Below are 18256 nucleotides of genomic sequence, written 5' to 3' on the forward strand. Positions count from 1 at the left end.
CACTCTCACAGTGGGGAGAGGGAGGAGAAATTCTTGGGCTGGTTTCCAGGCAAAAAAAAAAATATGAGTTTGGGGGATAAACAGTTCATTCCACTCTTGATAGACCTCCAGGAAGTGCAGACAAACAGCAGCTGCTGACAGAGGAATGAAAAAAGAGAATTTAGCCTTTTTTTTTTCTTTCTTTTTTTAGCTATTCTGCAAGGACCAGATGTCTACACAGTCTGTTTTGACCTAGAGGAGGTAGGCACCATTACTGTAGAAGATTAGCCAGGCAACAAATTTTCTGTAACGTTCAGCTTCAGTCCTTAAACAGGCTGGCACTGGTGGCCATGGCCTTGAGGTGACCATATAAAGCTGATCATGGAAACACACACACATGTACATTCTTATATACTCAGGGGCATGGGAGTACTCACACCCAAGCGGCAAGCAGATTTTAGCCAAAAAGGTGACATGTCGTTCCCTTAATCTCACCCAAGGCATCTTCATGCCCCATCCCCACCAGGGGAAAAGGAGCACCCTAGCAAAGTCTTGTCCTGTAGGATCCCCCCAGACACAGGGACAGTTTGTGGGCAGAGGTTGTGACAAAAGTTTTCCAGGTGCTGCCGACAGTGGGTGGAAGTGAAAAGAGGATGGAGGCAGAAAAGCCCAGGGCCTGGCTCCAGAGCTGACCTGAATGTCATCCATGATACCCTCTACTCTCTGCCCACCCCTCCCCTTTCAGGGCATCTTTAAGTTCTGCTGATTCAACCTCCAAACATCTCCTGGGTATGTCTCCTTTCCATGCCCACCGTTCCTTTCCCGGTACAGGTCATTTTCATCTCTCACCTCCTTCTGGTCTCCCCATCTCCAGTTCATTTCCCACAGAGCAGGCATACCCTGTCTCTCTTTGAAAAATCTGGTGCCATCCTCCTCCCCAACGTTTTTTTGTGGCTTCTTGTTGCTCCTAAACCTTGGATTCCTTTATTTGGCTTTCAAGTCCTGGGGAGTCTGCCCTCACCTGCTTCTCCAGTTTCAACAAATAACACAAACCTCTAAGATCCCCTGGAGAAAGAAATGGCAATCCACTCCAGTATTCTTGCCTGGAAAATCCCATGGACAGAGGAGCCTGGTGGGCTACTGTCCACGGGGTCCCAAGAGTCAGACATGTCTTAGCGACTAAAGCACCACCACCACCACTTTGCCCCCTATTTTCTGGCCACACCAGCCATGCTGCCCCTCAGCCTCCAAATGGTGGCGCTGTTGAGGCAGGGCCAGGGGAGGAAATCTTGCCATCAGGAAGGGTTGAACATACCATGGAGAACTCTGCTAAATCCAAACCCTCTTTGGCAAATTACCCTCTCTAAAAACAGGGGCATGAGTGAACCTCTCAGACTGCTCAGGTTCAGGTTTTGCTGGGACCTCTCTCTCTTCCTCCCCACCCCACCCTGCCCCAGCAGTCAGAAGTGGTTGCCCCTGTTGGAGCTGGCAAGTAAACTCAGTAAGGCCTCGACCACCACATTCTGGCACCGGGCACCACACCTGAGCACAGCAAGCACGTGACCAGCGTTCAGTGAAGAGTGCGTTGACTGGGAGCACAGGAGGCTGCTGCCTTCCCTTCCTTCCCAGAACAAGGAGATGTGACGTCAGTGGCAGTGCATCAGGGAAGCCAGAGTTACTGTGCGCCCAGAGCTCTGCTGCCAGTTAGTAGCACATAGTGCATTCAGTCTTCACAATAGCCCACGAGGTAGGTTTTTACCAGCCTCGCTTTTTTTCTGATTGATTTGTTTTGTTTTGTTTTAAAATTGAATTATAGTTGATTTGGGCTTCCCTGGTGGCTCAGATGGTAAAGAAGCTGCCTGCAATACAAGAGACCCGGGTTTGATCCTTGGGTCAGGAAGATCCCCTGGAGAAGGGAATGGCTACCCACTCCAGTATTCTTGCCTGGAGAATTCCATGGACAGAGGAGCCTGGCAGTCTACAGTCCATGGGGTCACAGAGTCAGACACAACAGAGTAACTAACGCTTTCACTTTTTTGCTATGGTTGATTTACAAAGTTGTGTCATTTCAGGTTACTGCAAGGTGATTCAGCCACACATGCACACACAGATATGTGTGTGTGTGTATATATATATTTTTTCTTTTTCAGATTCTTTTCCTTTACGTGTTCGTGTGATGTTTAGTCACTAAGTTGTGTCTGACTCTTTTGTGACCCCATGGACTGTAACCTGCCAGGCTCCTCTGTCCATGGGATTTCCCAGGGAAGAATACTGGAGTGGGTTGCCATATCCTTCTCCAGGGGATCTTCCTGACTCGGGACTGGAACCTGCATCTCCTGCATTGGCAGGCAGATTCTTTACTCCTGAGCCGCCAGGGAAGCCTCTTTTCCCTTAGAGTTTATTACAAAATACTTAATATAGTTCCCTGTGCTATACAATAGGTCCTTGTTAGTTGTGTTTTATATACAGTAGTGTGTATATGTTAATCCCAAGCTCCTTATTTATTCCCATGCCTCCCATTTGGGGGCAGCTTGTAAGGACAATGGAACTAAGATTCTATGAAGGAGAAATATCCTTAGTTTTCTGTTGTCTGGGGCTCTGGAACCCCAAGCCAGACCTACTCAGACTTTGTCTCTTTTGGCTCATCCTCTGTGTGTGCTTCAGGCCCTGACAGACCAGAGCTCTGAAGAATGACAGCCAGCTGTTTGGTCAAGTTTGCCATGTCTGACTCTGCATACCTCCTGTTCACTGCTGCCGGGCTCACCAGGGTTGGCTCTGTCTTCGGTGAGGAGAGTTCATGGTTCATAAGGCAGGCACCTGGGAAAGCCAGCAGTGGTAGGCAAAGTAGCCCACTGGCCCTGGGGTGGAACCTGCCTTAAACCTGGCTGAGAAGGTGTGGGGAGACCAGCTGCTGGGTAGGCACACGATCGCAGTGGTGCCCTCCTGGCAAGTCAGATAGTTCTTTGGATGTCTCGATTTCCAGCTGCTACCACTCTTGAGGAGAATCCCCTTCATCCATCTCTTTGTCCTGATATCCTTTGCTGATTACCTGCCAGTGCGGCCTTTTGCTGAGGTGCGCAGTGAGAGGGCTGGACGAGTCTCCAGTGATCAATCACATGTGCCGGCATAACACACAGAAGAGTTGGCTGTGGGGGCGCCAGGTGCTGGGAGCCAGCCCTGAGCAAGCAAACGTTTGCTTGACAACGTATGTGATTGCTCATTTAGCCTCGAGTTCAGACTTGTAGTCTCTTTCCTGCTCATCTCTCAGGCCTCTAAGACCTGTCCTCCACTACACCATGCTGCACATAGCACGCCCTGCCCCAGACCCGCCCGCCCCGCTCCCTGCGTTTATATGGGAAGCTTGCCCTGCTCTGCCTGACTTCCAGGGCTTGCCCAAACTAGCTCACCCTGTGAAGCTGACCACCTGAGTCCTCACTGATTCCAAACCTGGTTGAACATAGGCTCCATCTGAGAAGTTTTTATTTCTTTTTACCTATTAGGGAAAATGTTCAAACATATGAAAAAGTAGAGAGAAGAGTATATTGAACCCCTTTGTACCCATTGCTTAGCTTCAACAGTTATCAACTAATGCCCTTATTTCATCTATACCTTACCATCCACTTTTGCAGAATATTTTAAAGCAAATCAGACATTTATTTCATCCATATTTAAGGTTGCATCTCTAAAAGATAGGTGTGTTAGTCGCTCAGTCATGTCTGATTCTTTGTGACTCCATGGACTCTAGCCCACTAGGCTCTTCTGTCCATGAGATTCTCCAGGCAAGAAAACTGGAGTGGTTGCCAGTTTCTTCTCCAAGGGAACTTCCTGAGGGGCTCTTTTTAAAAGTCGGATCCTGGCAAAGGATCTGAATAGACATTTTCCTGAAGAAGACATACAGATGGCCAAGAGGTATATGAAAATGTGCTGAGCATCACTAACCTTTGGGGAAATGCAAATCAAAACCACAATGACTTGTCACCTCACACCTGTTAGGATGGCTGTTATCAAAAAAAGAAAACCAGTGTTGGAGAGGACCTGAAGAGAAGGGAACCCTTGAACACTGTTGGTGGGAATTAAATTGGTGCAATCACTATGGAAAATATTTTGAAGGTTACTCAAAAAAATTAAAAATAAGACTATCAGATGATCTAGTGATTCCACTTCTGGGCATTTGTCCAAAGGTAACAAAAACACTAACTCAAGATATATGCACCCCCATGTTCACTGAAACATTATTTACAATAACCAAATATGGAAGCCACCTAAGTGTCCATCGTGGATGAGTGGATGAAGAAGAAGTGGAATGGGGGTTCAGGATGGGGAACACAACATGTACACCCATGGCTGATTCATGTGAATGTATGGCAAAAACCACCACAATATTGTAATTAGTCTCCAATTAAAAGGAATTTAAAAAGTAGCTCAAAAAAAAAAAAGATGTGGTATATACATCCAATGTGCTGATGAGGCAGGTGGGCCTGAGATACAGGCCCAAACCCTGTACTCTTTATTCCTTCCTAATATTCCCCTGCCCCAACTCCCCAGGACCAACTGTCCCCTTAACTGCTGAGAGAAGCATTCCACCAGTAACATCCAGCAATTCACTGCCATGGCACACAGCAGTCAGAGTGGTCTTTCTAGCACCTGCATCAGATCACTTCACTCCCCTGCTCAAATCCTTTCCGCAACTTCCCATCACACTTAAGAGCCACACTCTTCAGTATGGCTGATGAGGCCTACTATGATCTGGCTTGTTCCTACTTCTCCAACCACATCTTTCATTCTCTTTCCTCCCTGATCACACTGGCCCTTCTGCTGGTCCTAATACAGGCCAGCCTCACTCCTGCCTCAAGGTCTTTGTGCTTGCCATGTCCTCCTTCAGAAATTCTCTTCCCAGCTCCTCACAGGATTCTTTCACTCGCATCCCCACTGAAATGTCAGCTCTTCAAAGAAGCCTTCCCTGACTACCTAGTATAACATAGCAACCCCTCATCACTCTACCCCATTATCCTGTTCTACTTTTCTGTATAGCAATTATAATTACTTGAAATTATTGTTTGTGTCTTCTTTTAGGTTGTGGGTGCCATGAGAAGAGGGTGTTCGATCATCTCATTCACTGAAACATCTCAAGCAACCAGCACAGCGGCTGGTATGTAACGGGTGCATGTGTGCTTGCTAAGTTGCTCCAGTCATGTCCGACTCTTTGCAGCCCAATGGACTGTAGCTCACCAGGCTCCTCTGTCTCCAGGCAGGAATACCGGAGTGGGTTGCCATGCTCTCCTCCAGGGGATCTTCCAAAAAAAAGGGGTCGAAACTGCATTTCTTAGGTCTCCTGTATTGGCAGACAGGTTCTTTACCACTAGCACCACCTGGGTACTCTGTAAATATTTGTTGAATAAATGGATCGACAGATGGAATGACATCTTCCCAGTCCTTCCTCTTTTCTCCTTACACACACACACACTCTCACTCACCCAGGGAAGTACTTATCAGGCTCTATATTTCTTAAAGAACCTGCCTACCTCCCGCCCCAATTTACACAGGTGTCTTTGCAGGAGCCGCATAGGTAGAAACTACCCCCAAGGGTCTTTTTAGAGGCAGAAGTTCTCAAAGGACCAGGAACCCCATGTGGGAATATACTTAAAGGAAACAGGGAGATTTGGGACCTGGCCTTAAATAACTTGGATTTCAAGTCTGACACTGTTACAGAAAAACATTTTATTGAGCAGTAAGGGACCCCGTTGGGGCTAGAAAAGGCTGGGAATAAAGGAGCATGTGAGCCTCGGGGAGGGGTTGCTGCCACTTGACTCTCCATATGTTCTTGCTCCAGGGAGCAGGTCTTCCTGGGTCTCTTTATCCTGCCTCCTGATTCAAGGCAGGAGGCTTTTTGGGAAGTCGCACATTGCTTCTTTCAGTTTCGAAAAGCCCAGCTCCCCTTGGTGTGTGGTGGTGGCTCTGGCCAATGGCTCAGGCAGGAGCCTATGTGGTAGACAGGGCCCCTGCGAAGGCCACTCTGCACTTCTCTGCTCCTGGGTCCTCATTGGCTCACAGTGTGAAGATTGTTCTTTCTTCTGCTCACAAAGGGGCTCCCGAGAATTGAGCAGAGGAACATCAGGTTTTCCTCCAGGCCAGCTTCAGTCCTGGGATGTTCAGAGAAGACTCTCAACCCTGTTTCTGAGGTTCCTTGCTCATAGCCATTTAGTGTGGAAGGAGGCTCCTGGTTGAGGAAGGAAGGCTCAGACAGAATGGCGCAGGTTCTAATCTGTGGCAGTGGGGGGTCACTGCAGGAAGCAGCATTTGCTGCCCTTAGGCAGTTAAATCATTGCCCTCTCTTCAGAGTGTGGCTCAGCCAGCAGGCTTCTGTGGGGTCAGCCTCCTGCCACCATGCTGCAGTCACTGAATTTTGGGGCTGGAGCAACTGAGGTCTTTATCCTATTCCGCCAGAGCTCGCTGTCTCTTGAGATTGTGGCTGAGGACTGGCTTCTCTGCTTCCACCTCGGCTGGGGTGGCCACAGGAGCATCCCCGTAGGCTCAGTAGCCACCGACCAGGCAGCGTGTCTCCCCAGGCCAGCCTACCTGTGCTTTTCCACGCCCTCGGTAGAGGACACGGCAGTGACCAGGTGTAGGAGGGGAAGTGGGAGCCAGAGCTGCTGCAAAGAAAACAATTGATCAGTCACTTCTGCTGTTCACAGTCTCCTGCCGGAATTTCCCCCTCTCACCTCTCTCCCAGTTTCTGGCTGAAGCCCTTTAGTCTGCTTGACATCCAAAACACAGTTTCTGCCCATCACCCCATGAGTCCCTAGAGAAGGGACTGCTGCTGCTGCTGCTAAGTTGCTTCAGTCGTGTCCGACTCTGTGCAACCCCATAGACGGCAGCCCACCAGGCTCCCCTGTCCTTGGGATTCTCCAGGCAAGAACACTGGAGTGGGTTGCTATTTCCTTCTCCAATGCATGAAAGTGAAAAGTCAAAGTGAAGTCACTCAGCCATGTCCGACTCTTAGCGACCTCATGGACTGCAGCCTACCAGGCTCCTCCATCCATGGGATTTTCCAGGCAAGAGTACTGGAGTGGGGTGCCATTATTGGCTGCCAAAGCAATTCCTAGAGCCTGTGACTACAGCAGATGAGGAACTCTGTTTTCCATTTCCAGAGAAAACCTTAAAATAATTGCAATCAGGATCCCCTCCATCTCTCCCTTCCACACCAGAGAAAACATTCCTTAAGGTCTGTTTTTAATGGAAATGCATTTCAAGTTTTGGGAAAAGGAGTCTAATTTGGTAAGAACCCCTCCCACCTTGGCAACCCCTCTTGGGCCCCATTTATATTGCCTGTTTCATCCACGCTGAACTCTAGCCCTCTGATACTTTTATCTAGATTAGAAAATACTAAGGCAGAGTGACCAGGAGATTCAGAACCAGATTGTGGGTACCAAGTCTAGGCATCAGCCTCCTGGGACACCATCTCCTCAGCCCTCCAGTCTTATTAGCATTTCATCACTCCCCTGGGTTCTTCTGGTCTTTCCCTCAATACCACACCACTCTTTCCCCCAGTATGCACCAGCTCAGTCTGGAATGTGTCCGAGGGGACCCATGTAGATGTCCCCATAACTGCATGAAGGTGCCTGGGCTTGAAGGTGAAATTCAAGAGCAGCCCTCTTCCTCAAACTGCTCCATTTATCATTTGCCGACAAAAATGCATTTGCCTATTGCTAACAGGCCAATCAGGAAAGGATCTGAATGGAAGCATCTTGTAGACCAAAGAGTAAGGCTACATTTAAAGACCAGGACCTTCCTGCTCACTTGCCCAGGGATGACCTTTTGCTTATCCTCAGCAATGAGCACTGTGGGTCCCTGAAGGTGCCCCAGGGCACTCGTATTACTTACAGTTGGGAAAGTGCTGAGGTGTGTGTGGGTAAGCCCCAAAGGAACACGTGGTGGCCAGGTGAGGCTGTGTATACACAATGCCTCTTGTACAGATGTCCAGTCTCAGCCTACCTGCTGTGTTGCCCTTCCAGGGGACAGAGGACAAGTTAGAGTGAAGATTAGATAGAAGATTCGATTAGACATTCTCTCTTACACAGCCAAAGACTGCTATCTGGTAGAGGACTGGTAGGGAAGTTTCTCCAAAAGCAGCATGTTTGTGCAGTTACCCTGCCATGGAAACTGCGATAAGGGCTGTAAGGTCATCACTACCCAGTGAGGTCATATAAGGAACCTGTGACTTGAGGGGGAGGCTGCAGGCTCTCGGGGTTTTTTGGAGGAGAGCAGAGTGAAGGCAGAGAGGCACCTTGCCTGGCCCCTCACACCTGGGCCTCCCCACGCATGCCCTAGTCTAGTAGCGCCCCCCTGGGGAGCATGCCTGTGGGCTGGCACAGCCCCTGGTGCCATGGGAGGGCAAGAGAAACCCACATTCTGAGATTGGCCTGAGAGGCAAAATTGACCTAAGAGACTCTAGGCTGTATGGTACTAACCTAAAGAGAGACAGAGATTTGTGTGGACTGGGGAATTGGGGAAGGATGCTTGGCAGTGGGCCTGAAGGACAAGTGAGATATGGACCCATGGGGACGAGTCGGGAGTCATTCCAGTTTGAAAGAATAAAAGCAAAGACACACTCTTCTCAACCTTGTTCTGCCCCAAATATAAATTCATAGCCCTCTCACATTTTTAAAACTGCCAAGACTTAAAAGACCAAGAGGTTAAGGGGCCTACCCAAGGCTACACAGGCAGTGGAGTGGTTCTGCTCAATGGTAGGTTCATATCAGGGTCTGGATTTACAGCCGAAAGGAATGTGAGGACAAGCTCATCCCAATTTAAACTGACACCGAGAGATGTTAAAAGTGCAAAATGTGGGCCCTGATGACTTCACAAAGTGGGAGTGATGGACCCATTTTAATAGGAAATTCAAAACAAACTCATGACAAAATGACAACGTAAACATTACATTCCTCTCTCCCTTAAAAGCAAAAATCATTATAATCCCCCCTCTCGCCACCATGAAAGGATGAGATAACAGGCTAAGTAGCAACCCAGGTGAAAAACATGGTTAACACCGTGAAGAGGTGTTACTAAGACGGTCTGATCCGACTCAAAGAAGGAAAGAGACAGCTCTGCCCTTAGCCTGATCAGGTTCATAGGAAGGAGCCTTTGGGGCAGCCTTTGGTAATGTGGCAATGTAAGATAACCTTCTTCAGGGGCTCCCTGTGGCTGACCTTAAAAAAGCAAAGATGGGACATTTGTTTACTGGGGCTGTTGCAGAGGGGATGTGCTCAGGAGGTGGAGATGTCTTGGGCTATTATTTGAGCGGTTGGGCCACTCTGGTTGCAAATCACAAAAACCTTCCTTCTCTCTACTAAATTGCTTGAATTGGCGGATGCACAATAGGACAGATGAAGTCAGGCCTAATTAGAGCAGACTGCCTTTGGGAATGCTAGAAGGTAAATGTGAAGGGAAATGCTCTGTAGGTTTGTCATGGCAGGTGGGCCAGAGTGAGACCACCAATTGTTCAAGGCTTCAGAGATTACTTGTCTGAGAGCATCCCTCTGGTGCGGTGGGGGTACCAATACCTTATTATAACTCGGCTGGGCACCTGGGGAAGGCAGAATACATGGTTTATTAACTTAAGAGGGTGGGAGACTCATCTGGGGATTCCACAAAACAACAAAGACTTGTATGTGGATTTTTGCACCAATCCTCAGAAAACTTACATAGCTGTGGAGTAGGGCTCAGGGATCTGTACTTTTAACAAGCTTCCTGGGCAGTTGCACCAAAGTGGTCCACGGATAGTGACTAAATTATTGTCTATTTGGGGTTGCTTTTGAGAGTCCAAGTGGGCAATATTAAAAATTGCAGCAGGCATGGATATAAACAAGGAATATTCAAGGCAAACAGAAATGTATAGTTATTCTACATGTGAATCACATTTGAGAAAACTTAGCCTAGTGGTTAAAGAACACAACTCTTAGGACACAGATCAGATTCTGTCCTTATTTGTGTGATTTTGAACAAGTTCTTTTATCTTTCTGACTCTGTTTCCTTATATGGGAAAAACTGTACATTTAGCACAATATTCTCTTTTGGCAAAGGTTGCTCTGAGCCCATTTCTGTTCTCTGCAACTTAGTCCTTTTCAGTGTGTGAGCAGTTTTAAGTTGTTTTCTTAAGTATTATCTCTTTCAACTGTTCCTTACTTTAGGCAAATGCTGCTAGGTTCTATAACGCTTATAGAACGCTCCTAGAACCTAGGAGATAGTGATGGGATGCTATAAGCTTATTTTGCCAGTTTTATAAAAATGTTTAACCTCTCCTCTTCCTCTGCAACCAAGAGATGAGAAAGAACTCCGAGGCTGGAAATGCACACTAAGGAATACTTCTGTGTCAGTCTGCCTTTTATTCTTCTGCCACTACTTTCCAGAGAGATTTCACTAAGAGAGCCTAAGGCTTGCCACGGCCATTGTTCATAGAGAAAATTTCTCTATTGCTAGTCATATCCCCTTTTCCTTCTCCTGAGGGCTTAATGGATTTTTTTTTTTAAATTTGCCTGTGTAAGGTCTTAGCTGTGGCCACAGGGTGAGGCTGGGATTTAGCTGCCCTGTCCCACAGCGTGTGGGATCTTAGTTACCCCACCAGGGTTCAAACCCACATCTCCTGCATTAGGAGGCAGATTCTTAACCACTGGACCACCAGGGAAGTCCCCTTAATGGATGGTTTTGGGGGAAGGAAATAAAGTTGAAACAAAAACATCAACTGAAGGAACCTTTGTCCTAGGTGTAGTAGTTTGGAGTGTGAATTTTCTCAGAATCCAGTGGATTGTGCCCCAGGTGGAAACTACAGAAACATCACTTATTGTTAGAAATCACGACATGATACAAAGCCAAAATCAACTTTATTCTTCGTGTGAAAGACTACAGAGAGCCACGTTCAGTAGTCCACCCTCCAGTGTTGACCAGCAGCTGGGGCCTTTAGAAGGTGACTAAGCAGCCCAGCGCATCCTGCTGACAAGTGCGCTCACCCACCCAGCACACAGGGAAAGATCCCAGTTATGGCATCATATTTAAGCCTGCTGCAGTAAGGTTTCCTTGTGCAAAGGCTCACTTACTGAGGATCCTAGACCTGGAAGGCTTCTCCTCCTGCGAGCTGCCAGCTCAATCTTCTGAACCAGGCTCACATCCCAGGGATGGGTCACAAAGCTGATGACTGTTCCTGGCACCTCACTCCCTACACGGCCCACCCTCCCTGCTCTGTGGATGTAATCCTGCAGGGTGAGAGGGAAATCATAATTGATGACGAGTTCCACCTGGGTGCTGTCCAGGCCCCGAGAGGCGATGTCTGTGCAGAGAAGTATGTCTCGGGAACCCTTCTGGAAGGACTGGAAGATACCTGCCCTCATGGAGGCTGGCATTTGTCCCTGCAGTCTTAAGTGTTGGATTCTGTGGTCATCCAGAATATATCCCAGCCAGTTCACAGTGCTGGAGCTGTTACAGAACACGAGAACAGTTCCTGTGGAGCCAGTCCTGTGTGCTCTGTCATGCTGCTTGAGGATCTGCACTAACTCAGTCACCTTCTCTGCTCCTTTCAGCCTCATGAACGTCTGTTTGACATGAGGCATGATGCAGTGGAGCTTGGAACTGGTAATGGTGGTTAGAGAGTCTAAGCTGGCAACTTTACTCAGCAGCTGGCCTACGCCTTCGGGAAATGTGGCCCCCACCAGCACTAACTGAGCTTTGGGATTGAAAGGGTCTTTTAAGTCAGCGGGGCCTTCTGCTATGTGACTCTTCTCCAAGATGTAATCCACCAGTTCCAGGAAACTTTCATCCAACAATGTATCTACCTCATCCAACACCAAGAAAGAGAGCTGCGCCAGGCTGATCAGTTGACCTTTCAGGGCCTTCCACAGAGCCCCTGGAGTGGCCACCAGTACTTCTGCTGGAGGATGTTTGGACAGTTGCAGCCTGATCCTACTCATGCCATGGCCTCCCCCTAACTCCTGCACCCGGAGGCCTAAGGAGCTGCCCAAGGGCTGGGCCACGGCCCGCACCTGTTCAGCTAATTCTCGAGAAGGCACAAGGACCAGGCCTCGAGGAGCAGGGATACGACTGGTGTACAGGCTTGGCTGGCCCAAGAGCCGTTGAAGCAGAGGTAGCATGTAGCCGAGAGTCTTGCCACTGCCGGTTTCCGCGGCGCAGAGGATGTGGCGGCCGCGAAGTAATGGGGGAATGGTACTCGACTGCACGGTTGTGGGCCGAACGACTTCGGGAGCAGCTTCTTGGAGTGCGCTCAGCACACGGGGCTCCAGACCCAGATCGGCGAAGCTGCCCTTGGACGAGAGGTTCCGCAGCGCTGGGGCCTCATGCTGAGCACGCTCAATGGAGAAATAGTCCTGGCGAGCGCGCCGATGCTTCCAGCCTCGCGAAACGAGTGGCGCAACCTCCCAACGACCCAGCGTTTGGCGTGCGGGCTGGTTCAACTCCGGCCGCCGCGCCGAGATCAGCAGCGGGCCAGGTCGCACCAACACCGGCCGCAGGGGGCTCCGCTGCCCGCTCTGCCGCTGTTCATGCCGCCTCTGTAGAGCCCGCGGGATGCGCACCACGGGCAGGGGCTCGTCGGGACCGCGGCCTGTCAGGTCCCGTCGAGGCGCCAGAAGCAACCGAGTCGCGAGCGACAACAGCCGTAGTTGCCGTGCTAGAGCCATAGTCCCCTTGGTGCGGAAAAGGCGCACAACAGTGACGTCATGCGCGCGCCAAGGCCTCGCGGACGGTGGCCGGCGTGGCTCAGTAACACATGAGGAATTGGCGAACTGTGTGGAAGGAGGGAGGATCTGTAGAGTTCAGCAGCGGCGAGGTCTGTAGGTCCAAACTGGATGGTGACGTCCAGGCCCCGGCCAACCTTGGGGAAGGGTGCGCGATGAAGGCAGGACCGGGGTCCGGCGACAGGCGGCGATGGGGCCCTGGCATTAGGAATCAGGAGGGCTGAGGGCTTCTGGCGATCCGATGTCGGATCCCTACAATTCTTTGTCGCCCTCACAGCTCCTGTGATGGCATGTCCAGTTCTGATCGCCCCGTGTAAACTGTGAGGGTGCAGCGGTGTTTTCACAGATGTGCTCCCCTTGTAAGGTCTTCTAATATAAATATTTATTGAGAATCTGAGTGAATGGTCAGGCCTGGGGGCCGAGACCAGGAGTAGATCTAGGCTCAGCGTTCCCCCACCGCCCAAAGAGCTGAGGGCCCAGAGGGCGAGCCGATGGACTTCAGCATATCATCTCTTCACTCAAGAGAACTCATCTCTTCGGACCTTTTCCGCTTGCTTTTCAGCTGCGGTTCATTCTTCCTTCTCTTGTCACCCTTTCCAACTTCTCATCCTGAAGCTCGCCTAGCTCCACCGGCTTTCAGGTTAGATACCTAAATTACTTGAATAGTAGTGAGGAGGGTCCTGCTACAGGTATATGACGTCTCACAAAGCCATGGTCAGGCAGAATATTTTACCTAAATTCAGTTCAGGTTGCGAAAAAAACCTTACACTATTGGTACTTCCTGAACGGATCCAGAAAATGGGCATCAGATCATTTCTGTAATCTCTAGTGCCTGGGGTAGGAGATAAGGTAAATGTGGGTTAACTACTTGGAAGAGTCTTAACATCTGAAGAAAGAGGTTTTTGGGTTTTTTTGGCCACTGCTGCACAGCCTGTTGGTGCTGCCTGCTGTGCAAGTATGGAATCTTAACCACTGGACCACCAGGGAAGTCCCTGGAGAAAAGTTTTACTTTCATTAGATACTGTTATAAAGACAAATACTACTATATTTCAAATAGTATTTTGATACACGATAGGCTTTTCTGGAGAGTTACCTGTTAAACTAGAGGAGGAGAGAGTTTTGAGTAATGACAGGTAGACAGAGTCACTGGATAGAGTGGTGGCTCTTGAGTGGGAGTGATTTTTGCCCCCACCCTTCCCCCAGGACATTTGACAATGGCTGGGGACATCTTTATTTGTCACATCTGGGGAAATGCTACAGCTTCTAGTGGGTAAAGACCAGGATATTACTAAATATCGCACAATGCACAGGACAGCCCCCCCCCCCCCCAATAAAAAGAATGATCTGGCCCAAAATATCAACAGTGTGCTGTTCAGAACCTTGGATAGAGGATGGGGACTGAAGAGAGGCTGAGGTTGCCGCATGTACTCTCGCTTCAGGGAGCTACATTTGCCGGGTTCTCGGTGGCCCAGCCCCTTCCCCAGAATCTGTAGCGGGCATATTGACGTCATTGCTTGTCATGCCCTTGGGATCAAGAAACCTTGAGGGGCCCCTGAAAGCCATAAGCACAGAAAGGGGTGATTTAAGGAGGGCGGTGCAGGAGAAGAGAACTTCAGGAAGAATAAAATTGTCCTCGTGTGTTTGGGGACTGTGTCAGATGGAAAAGAGATGAAGTGTGCCACGGGATGAACCATTCCAGAAGGCAGACTGGGACTGATGATGGAGTCAGATTCTGAATTTGACATAAAGACTACTGTAGCAACCAGAAATGCCCAGATCTGTCTGGAGAGTGCTGGATTTTCTGTCACTGAAAATTTCATGTACAGGTCAATGACCACTGAGTGGTGATATGATAGAGGGGAGTCGATACAAAGAATATGCTATGATATTGTGATTCTACACTACTTTTATGATTCTTTCCCAGAACTCAGACCTCCTTGTTCCTTAGCTGAAGGGCTCCTTGGATGTCTGATTTGTCAGGTTTCATCCATTTACCTGTGCTACTCTTTTTTCAGATACAAAACAAAGAATTGTTTTGCACCGAGGCAGAACAGATACATTGAAAGAATTATCAGAAAAGAATAATACATAGGTATGTATTTGCATTTGACTTTCATCCAAATATTTGGGACAGGGTAACTGGTTAGTGGCTGCTTTCTCATGCTCGAGCCCTTACAATGAGATTACCTCAAAATGTCATAGGGATTAGAGCCTGTCTAAGCCTGTCTGTCTCTTCTCATAGCCCCTAGTTTCTTACTCTGATTTCTTTTTTTTTTTTTTTTGGCTACCCTGCATGGCATGCTGGATCTTAGTTCCCTGACTGGGAATCAAACCAGTGCCCTGTGCAGTTGGAAGCATGGAGTCTTAACCACTGGACCACCGGGGAAGTCCCTTTCTTATCATTTCTTTAGATATTCTGTAAATCCCCTCTTTCCCTCTTGCTCACAGCAGACATTGAGTAACCTCTAGTTGTTATTGAGATGGATATTTTACAAGATGTTTTACAAAGCACTTTATCAGTTCAGTTCAGTCGCTCAGTTGTGTCTGACTTTTTGCGACCCCATGGACTGCAGCACACCAGACTTCCCTGTCCATCACCAACTCCTGAAGCTTACTCAAACTCATGTCCGTTGAGTCGGTGATGCCATGCAACCATTTCATCCTCTTCTCCTCCTGCCTTCAATCTTTCCCAGCGTCAGGGTCTTTTCCAGTGAGTCAGTTCTTTGCATCAGGTGGCCAAAGTATTGGAGTTTCAGCTTCAGCATCAGTCCTTCCAATGAATATTCAGGACTGATTTCCTTTAGGATGGACTGGTTGAATCTCCTTGCAGTCCAAGGGACTCTTAAGAGTCTTCTAGAAATAAGAAAGGTTTACTTATTGTGGAAAAAATGCAAGCTCCTGCGAGTGGTAGCCTCATTAGGTAATGTTTTTCTCAGAGCTGCCATGGAAACTTATGTTGCCTAGTTACTCCCTAAATTTTAAAAGGAATTTTTCCTTGAGTCTCAGGTGATAGTGGTATATTCATTCATTTATTCAAGCAGTAAATATTTTCTGAGCACCATGTACGTGCCAGGTACTTTTCATGTGAACAAAACAGGCAAAATTCTTGCCCTACTGAGCTTCATATTCTGATTTAATTGACTTGAGGGCAGGCCTGGACATTGGTATTTTTTTTAACTTTTTATTTTATATTGGGGTATAGCCGTTTAACTATGTTATAATAGTTTCAGATGAACAATAAAGGGACTCAGCCATATATATACATGTATCCATTCTCCCCGAAACTCCCTTCCCATCCAGGCTGCCACATAACATCGAGCAGAGTTCCCTGTGCTGTACGGTAGGTCCTTGTTGGTTATCCTTTTTAAAGATTTCAGGGTTTTTTTTTGCTTGTTTTACTCCTGTTAACTTTACCTTCAAAGTATATTCAGAACATGACCACTTCTCACCACCTCCACAACTCTCTCCCCATCCTGAGCCACCATCATCTCTCATGTCAGTGACTGAAGAGTCTAATTGGTCTCTCTGGGTCTATCATGGCTTTTCATGCAGCAATGACTGTGATCATGGGGAAATGTGATCAGTCATGCCACTCCTCTCCTTGAAACCCTTGCTGGCTCATATCGTGAAGAGCTAACAAAGCCCACAGAGCATCCTACAAGGCCATTTGGGATCTCACCATTGTGTCCTATCTGCTTAGGACATCCATCCTGTATCTGACGTCCATTACTCTTCTTCTTTCTGTGCTCGACTATGTCTTTGTACTAGTCTTCTAACACATCAGACTTGCTCCTGCCCCAGGGCCTTTGCACTGACTGTTTCCTCTGCTGTGCACTCTTCATTCCCCACCAGCATGAAAGCTCTAGCAGAACAGGAATCTTTGTTTTCTTCTCTAATGTATCCACAAAGACTAGGACAGTGACTGGCACATACCACACACTTAATAAATATTTGTTGGATGTGTGAACGAGCTTGCATTGTTTTTATGATCAGAGAAAAGGAAAACAAAGTACTACCTGTTGGGAGGAAAAGGAAAGCCTGCTCTGGATAACAGAAGAGATTTTTCTCCATTTGAATTTCTGACTCTTCTTTCTTCAGGAATGATTGTGAACAACCTCTCTCTGTGCTACCACAACAAACTCATCTTAGCCCCTATGGTTCGGGTAGGGACTCTCCCAATGCGGCTTCTGGCCCTGGACTATGGAGCGGACATTGTGTACTGTGAGGTAAGGGGCTCCTAATCCTCCCAGACAGAGAGCTTTTCCACAAGTGCAGCCTCCTCACCTGTGGGTGCCTGTGTTCAGAAGCTAGAGGAGGCAGAATGGGCCCTCCCTTCACAGGTGTTCACTGAAAGCATCAGAAGACAAAAACACAGGAGTTTTGTGAGCCCTGCCAAGGATCAGGAACCTGGGCTGCATGGAGGCATTGTGGGACACCTGGGCCAGGTGGGTAGATGAGCATTGTGTCAGGTCACTGCTGTGGCTCCTGTAGGAGTTAATACACATTCATTATGTGAATGAGGAAGCTCAGTTTCAGAGTGAGAAGGAAAAGGACCAGATTCAGGCCAGAGAAACTGGATGGGGTTGGTTTGGGAAGCCATAGAATTTTCTGATATCAATAGCTAGTAGGCCAGTTACTGGCCTGCTGCTTTGAAGAATATTATTAATAGGACTTCAGACTCAGGTTTAGAAAACATCTTCTAGGAAAAACAGTTAAAGGAGTAGCTGATATTGGATAGGGACTGTGAGCAGTGGTTCTCAGTTGGGTAGATAAGCTTCCCCCGAAACCCTTAATCCTGCTATGCCTCTCTAGTGGGGGTGAGAGGTTAAAGAAACTACCCAAGTGCTTCTGACATTTCCATCTTGAAGAGCCATCTGTGGAGGGAGAACTGTGGCTATAAGAGGGCTACACAAGGAATCCTTGTGCTGATGGATCTATTCTGTGTCAATATCCCGGTTGCAATATTGTTACTACAGCTTTGCAAGACGTTACCATAGGGAGAAATTGGGCAGTGGGTACACAGGATCTCACATTCAGGTTCAATTGCCTGTGAACCTCCAATTATCTCAAAATAAAAAGTTTTATTAAAAAGAAAGGTGTAGAAAGAAGAGAGGGTCTGGGACTTCCATGGAGGTCCAGTGGCTAAGACTCTGTGCTCCCAATGCAGGGAACCCAGGTTCAATCCCTGGTCAGGGAACTAGATCCCACATGATGCATCTAAGAAGCCTGCATGCTGCAACTAAGACCCAGCGAATCCAAAATAAATAAGTAAAATAAATATTTTTTAAAAAGGAAAAGAAGAGAGGGCTTAAGAGTGAATTTGGGAAGAATAGGCCCTTTACCCAGACCTAGCTCCTGTGGAGCAGAGTCAGACAGGCAGGCATGCAGGCCAGCTGGCCCCTGCTTGTGGTGAGCAGATCGATCTCTGGGAACTGAGCCCTGAGTACTGGGAAAGGCACAGCATGGTGCCTGGTGCCCCCTGGTGGATCCCGAGTTGCTCTGCAGGTCAGCCTTGTGATGCTCTCTCTGTGTTCACA

General features: G+C 48.2%; 3 protein-coding genes across 9 annotated transcripts in view; 1 reads left to right on the forward strand and 2 right to left on the reverse strand.

Moving 5' to 3' along the window:
* Window positions 1-5509: 5509 nt before the first annotated feature.
* Window positions 5510-10684, reverse strand: DPEP2NB (DPEP2 neighbor). The gene is given in 3 exon segments (XM_025268918.2): window positions 5510-6629; window positions 7972-8011; window positions 8014-10684. Coding segments are annotated over 3 exon segments (375 nt in total). The 5' UTR covers window positions 8044-10684; the 3' UTR covers window positions 5510-6324.
* Window positions 10685-10837: 153 nt separating this feature from the next.
* On the reverse strand, window positions 10838-12702 carry DDX28 (DEAD-box helicase 28). Its single transcript, XM_006040992.3, has one exon. The coding sequence runs from the start codon at window positions 12660-12662 to the stop codon at window positions 11025-11027; it is 1638 nt and encodes a 545-aa protein (XP_006041054.2). The 5' UTR covers window positions 12663-12702; the 3' UTR covers window positions 10838-11024.
* Window positions 12703-12708: 6 nt separating this feature from the next.
* DUS2 (dihydrouridine synthase 2) overlaps window positions 12709-18256 on the forward strand; it is a 32250-nt gene continuing 26702 nt past the window's right edge. The window contains exons 1-6 of one of the 7 annotated variants that reach the window (XM_025268909.2): window positions 12742-12811; window positions 13282-13359; window positions 14735-14811; window positions 16020-16059; window positions 16818-16945; window positions 17060-17164. In XM_025268909.2, the coding sequence (XP_025124694.2) occupies window positions 16820-16945; window positions 17060-17164 (231 nt within the window). In that variant the 5' untranslated portion in view covers window positions 12742-12811; window positions 13282-13359; window positions 14735-14811; window positions 16020-16059; window positions 16818-16819. Of the gene's footprint in view, window positions 12812-13281; window positions 13360-14734; window positions 14812-16019; window positions 16060-16817; window positions 16946-17059; window positions 17165-18256 lie in introns of all 7 variants that reach the window. The other 6 variants (XM_006040987.3, XM_006040988.3, XM_006040986.3 and 3 more) reach the window with 6 other exon arrangements.

The sequence above is a fragment of the Bubalus bubalis genome, chromosome 18 (assembly GCF_019923935.1).
Source record: "Bubalus bubalis isolate 160015118507 breed Murrah chromosome 18, NDDB_SH_1, whole genome shotgun sequence".
NCBI lineage: Eukaryota > Metazoa > Chordata > Mammalia > Artiodactyla > Bovidae > Bubalus > Bubalus bubalis.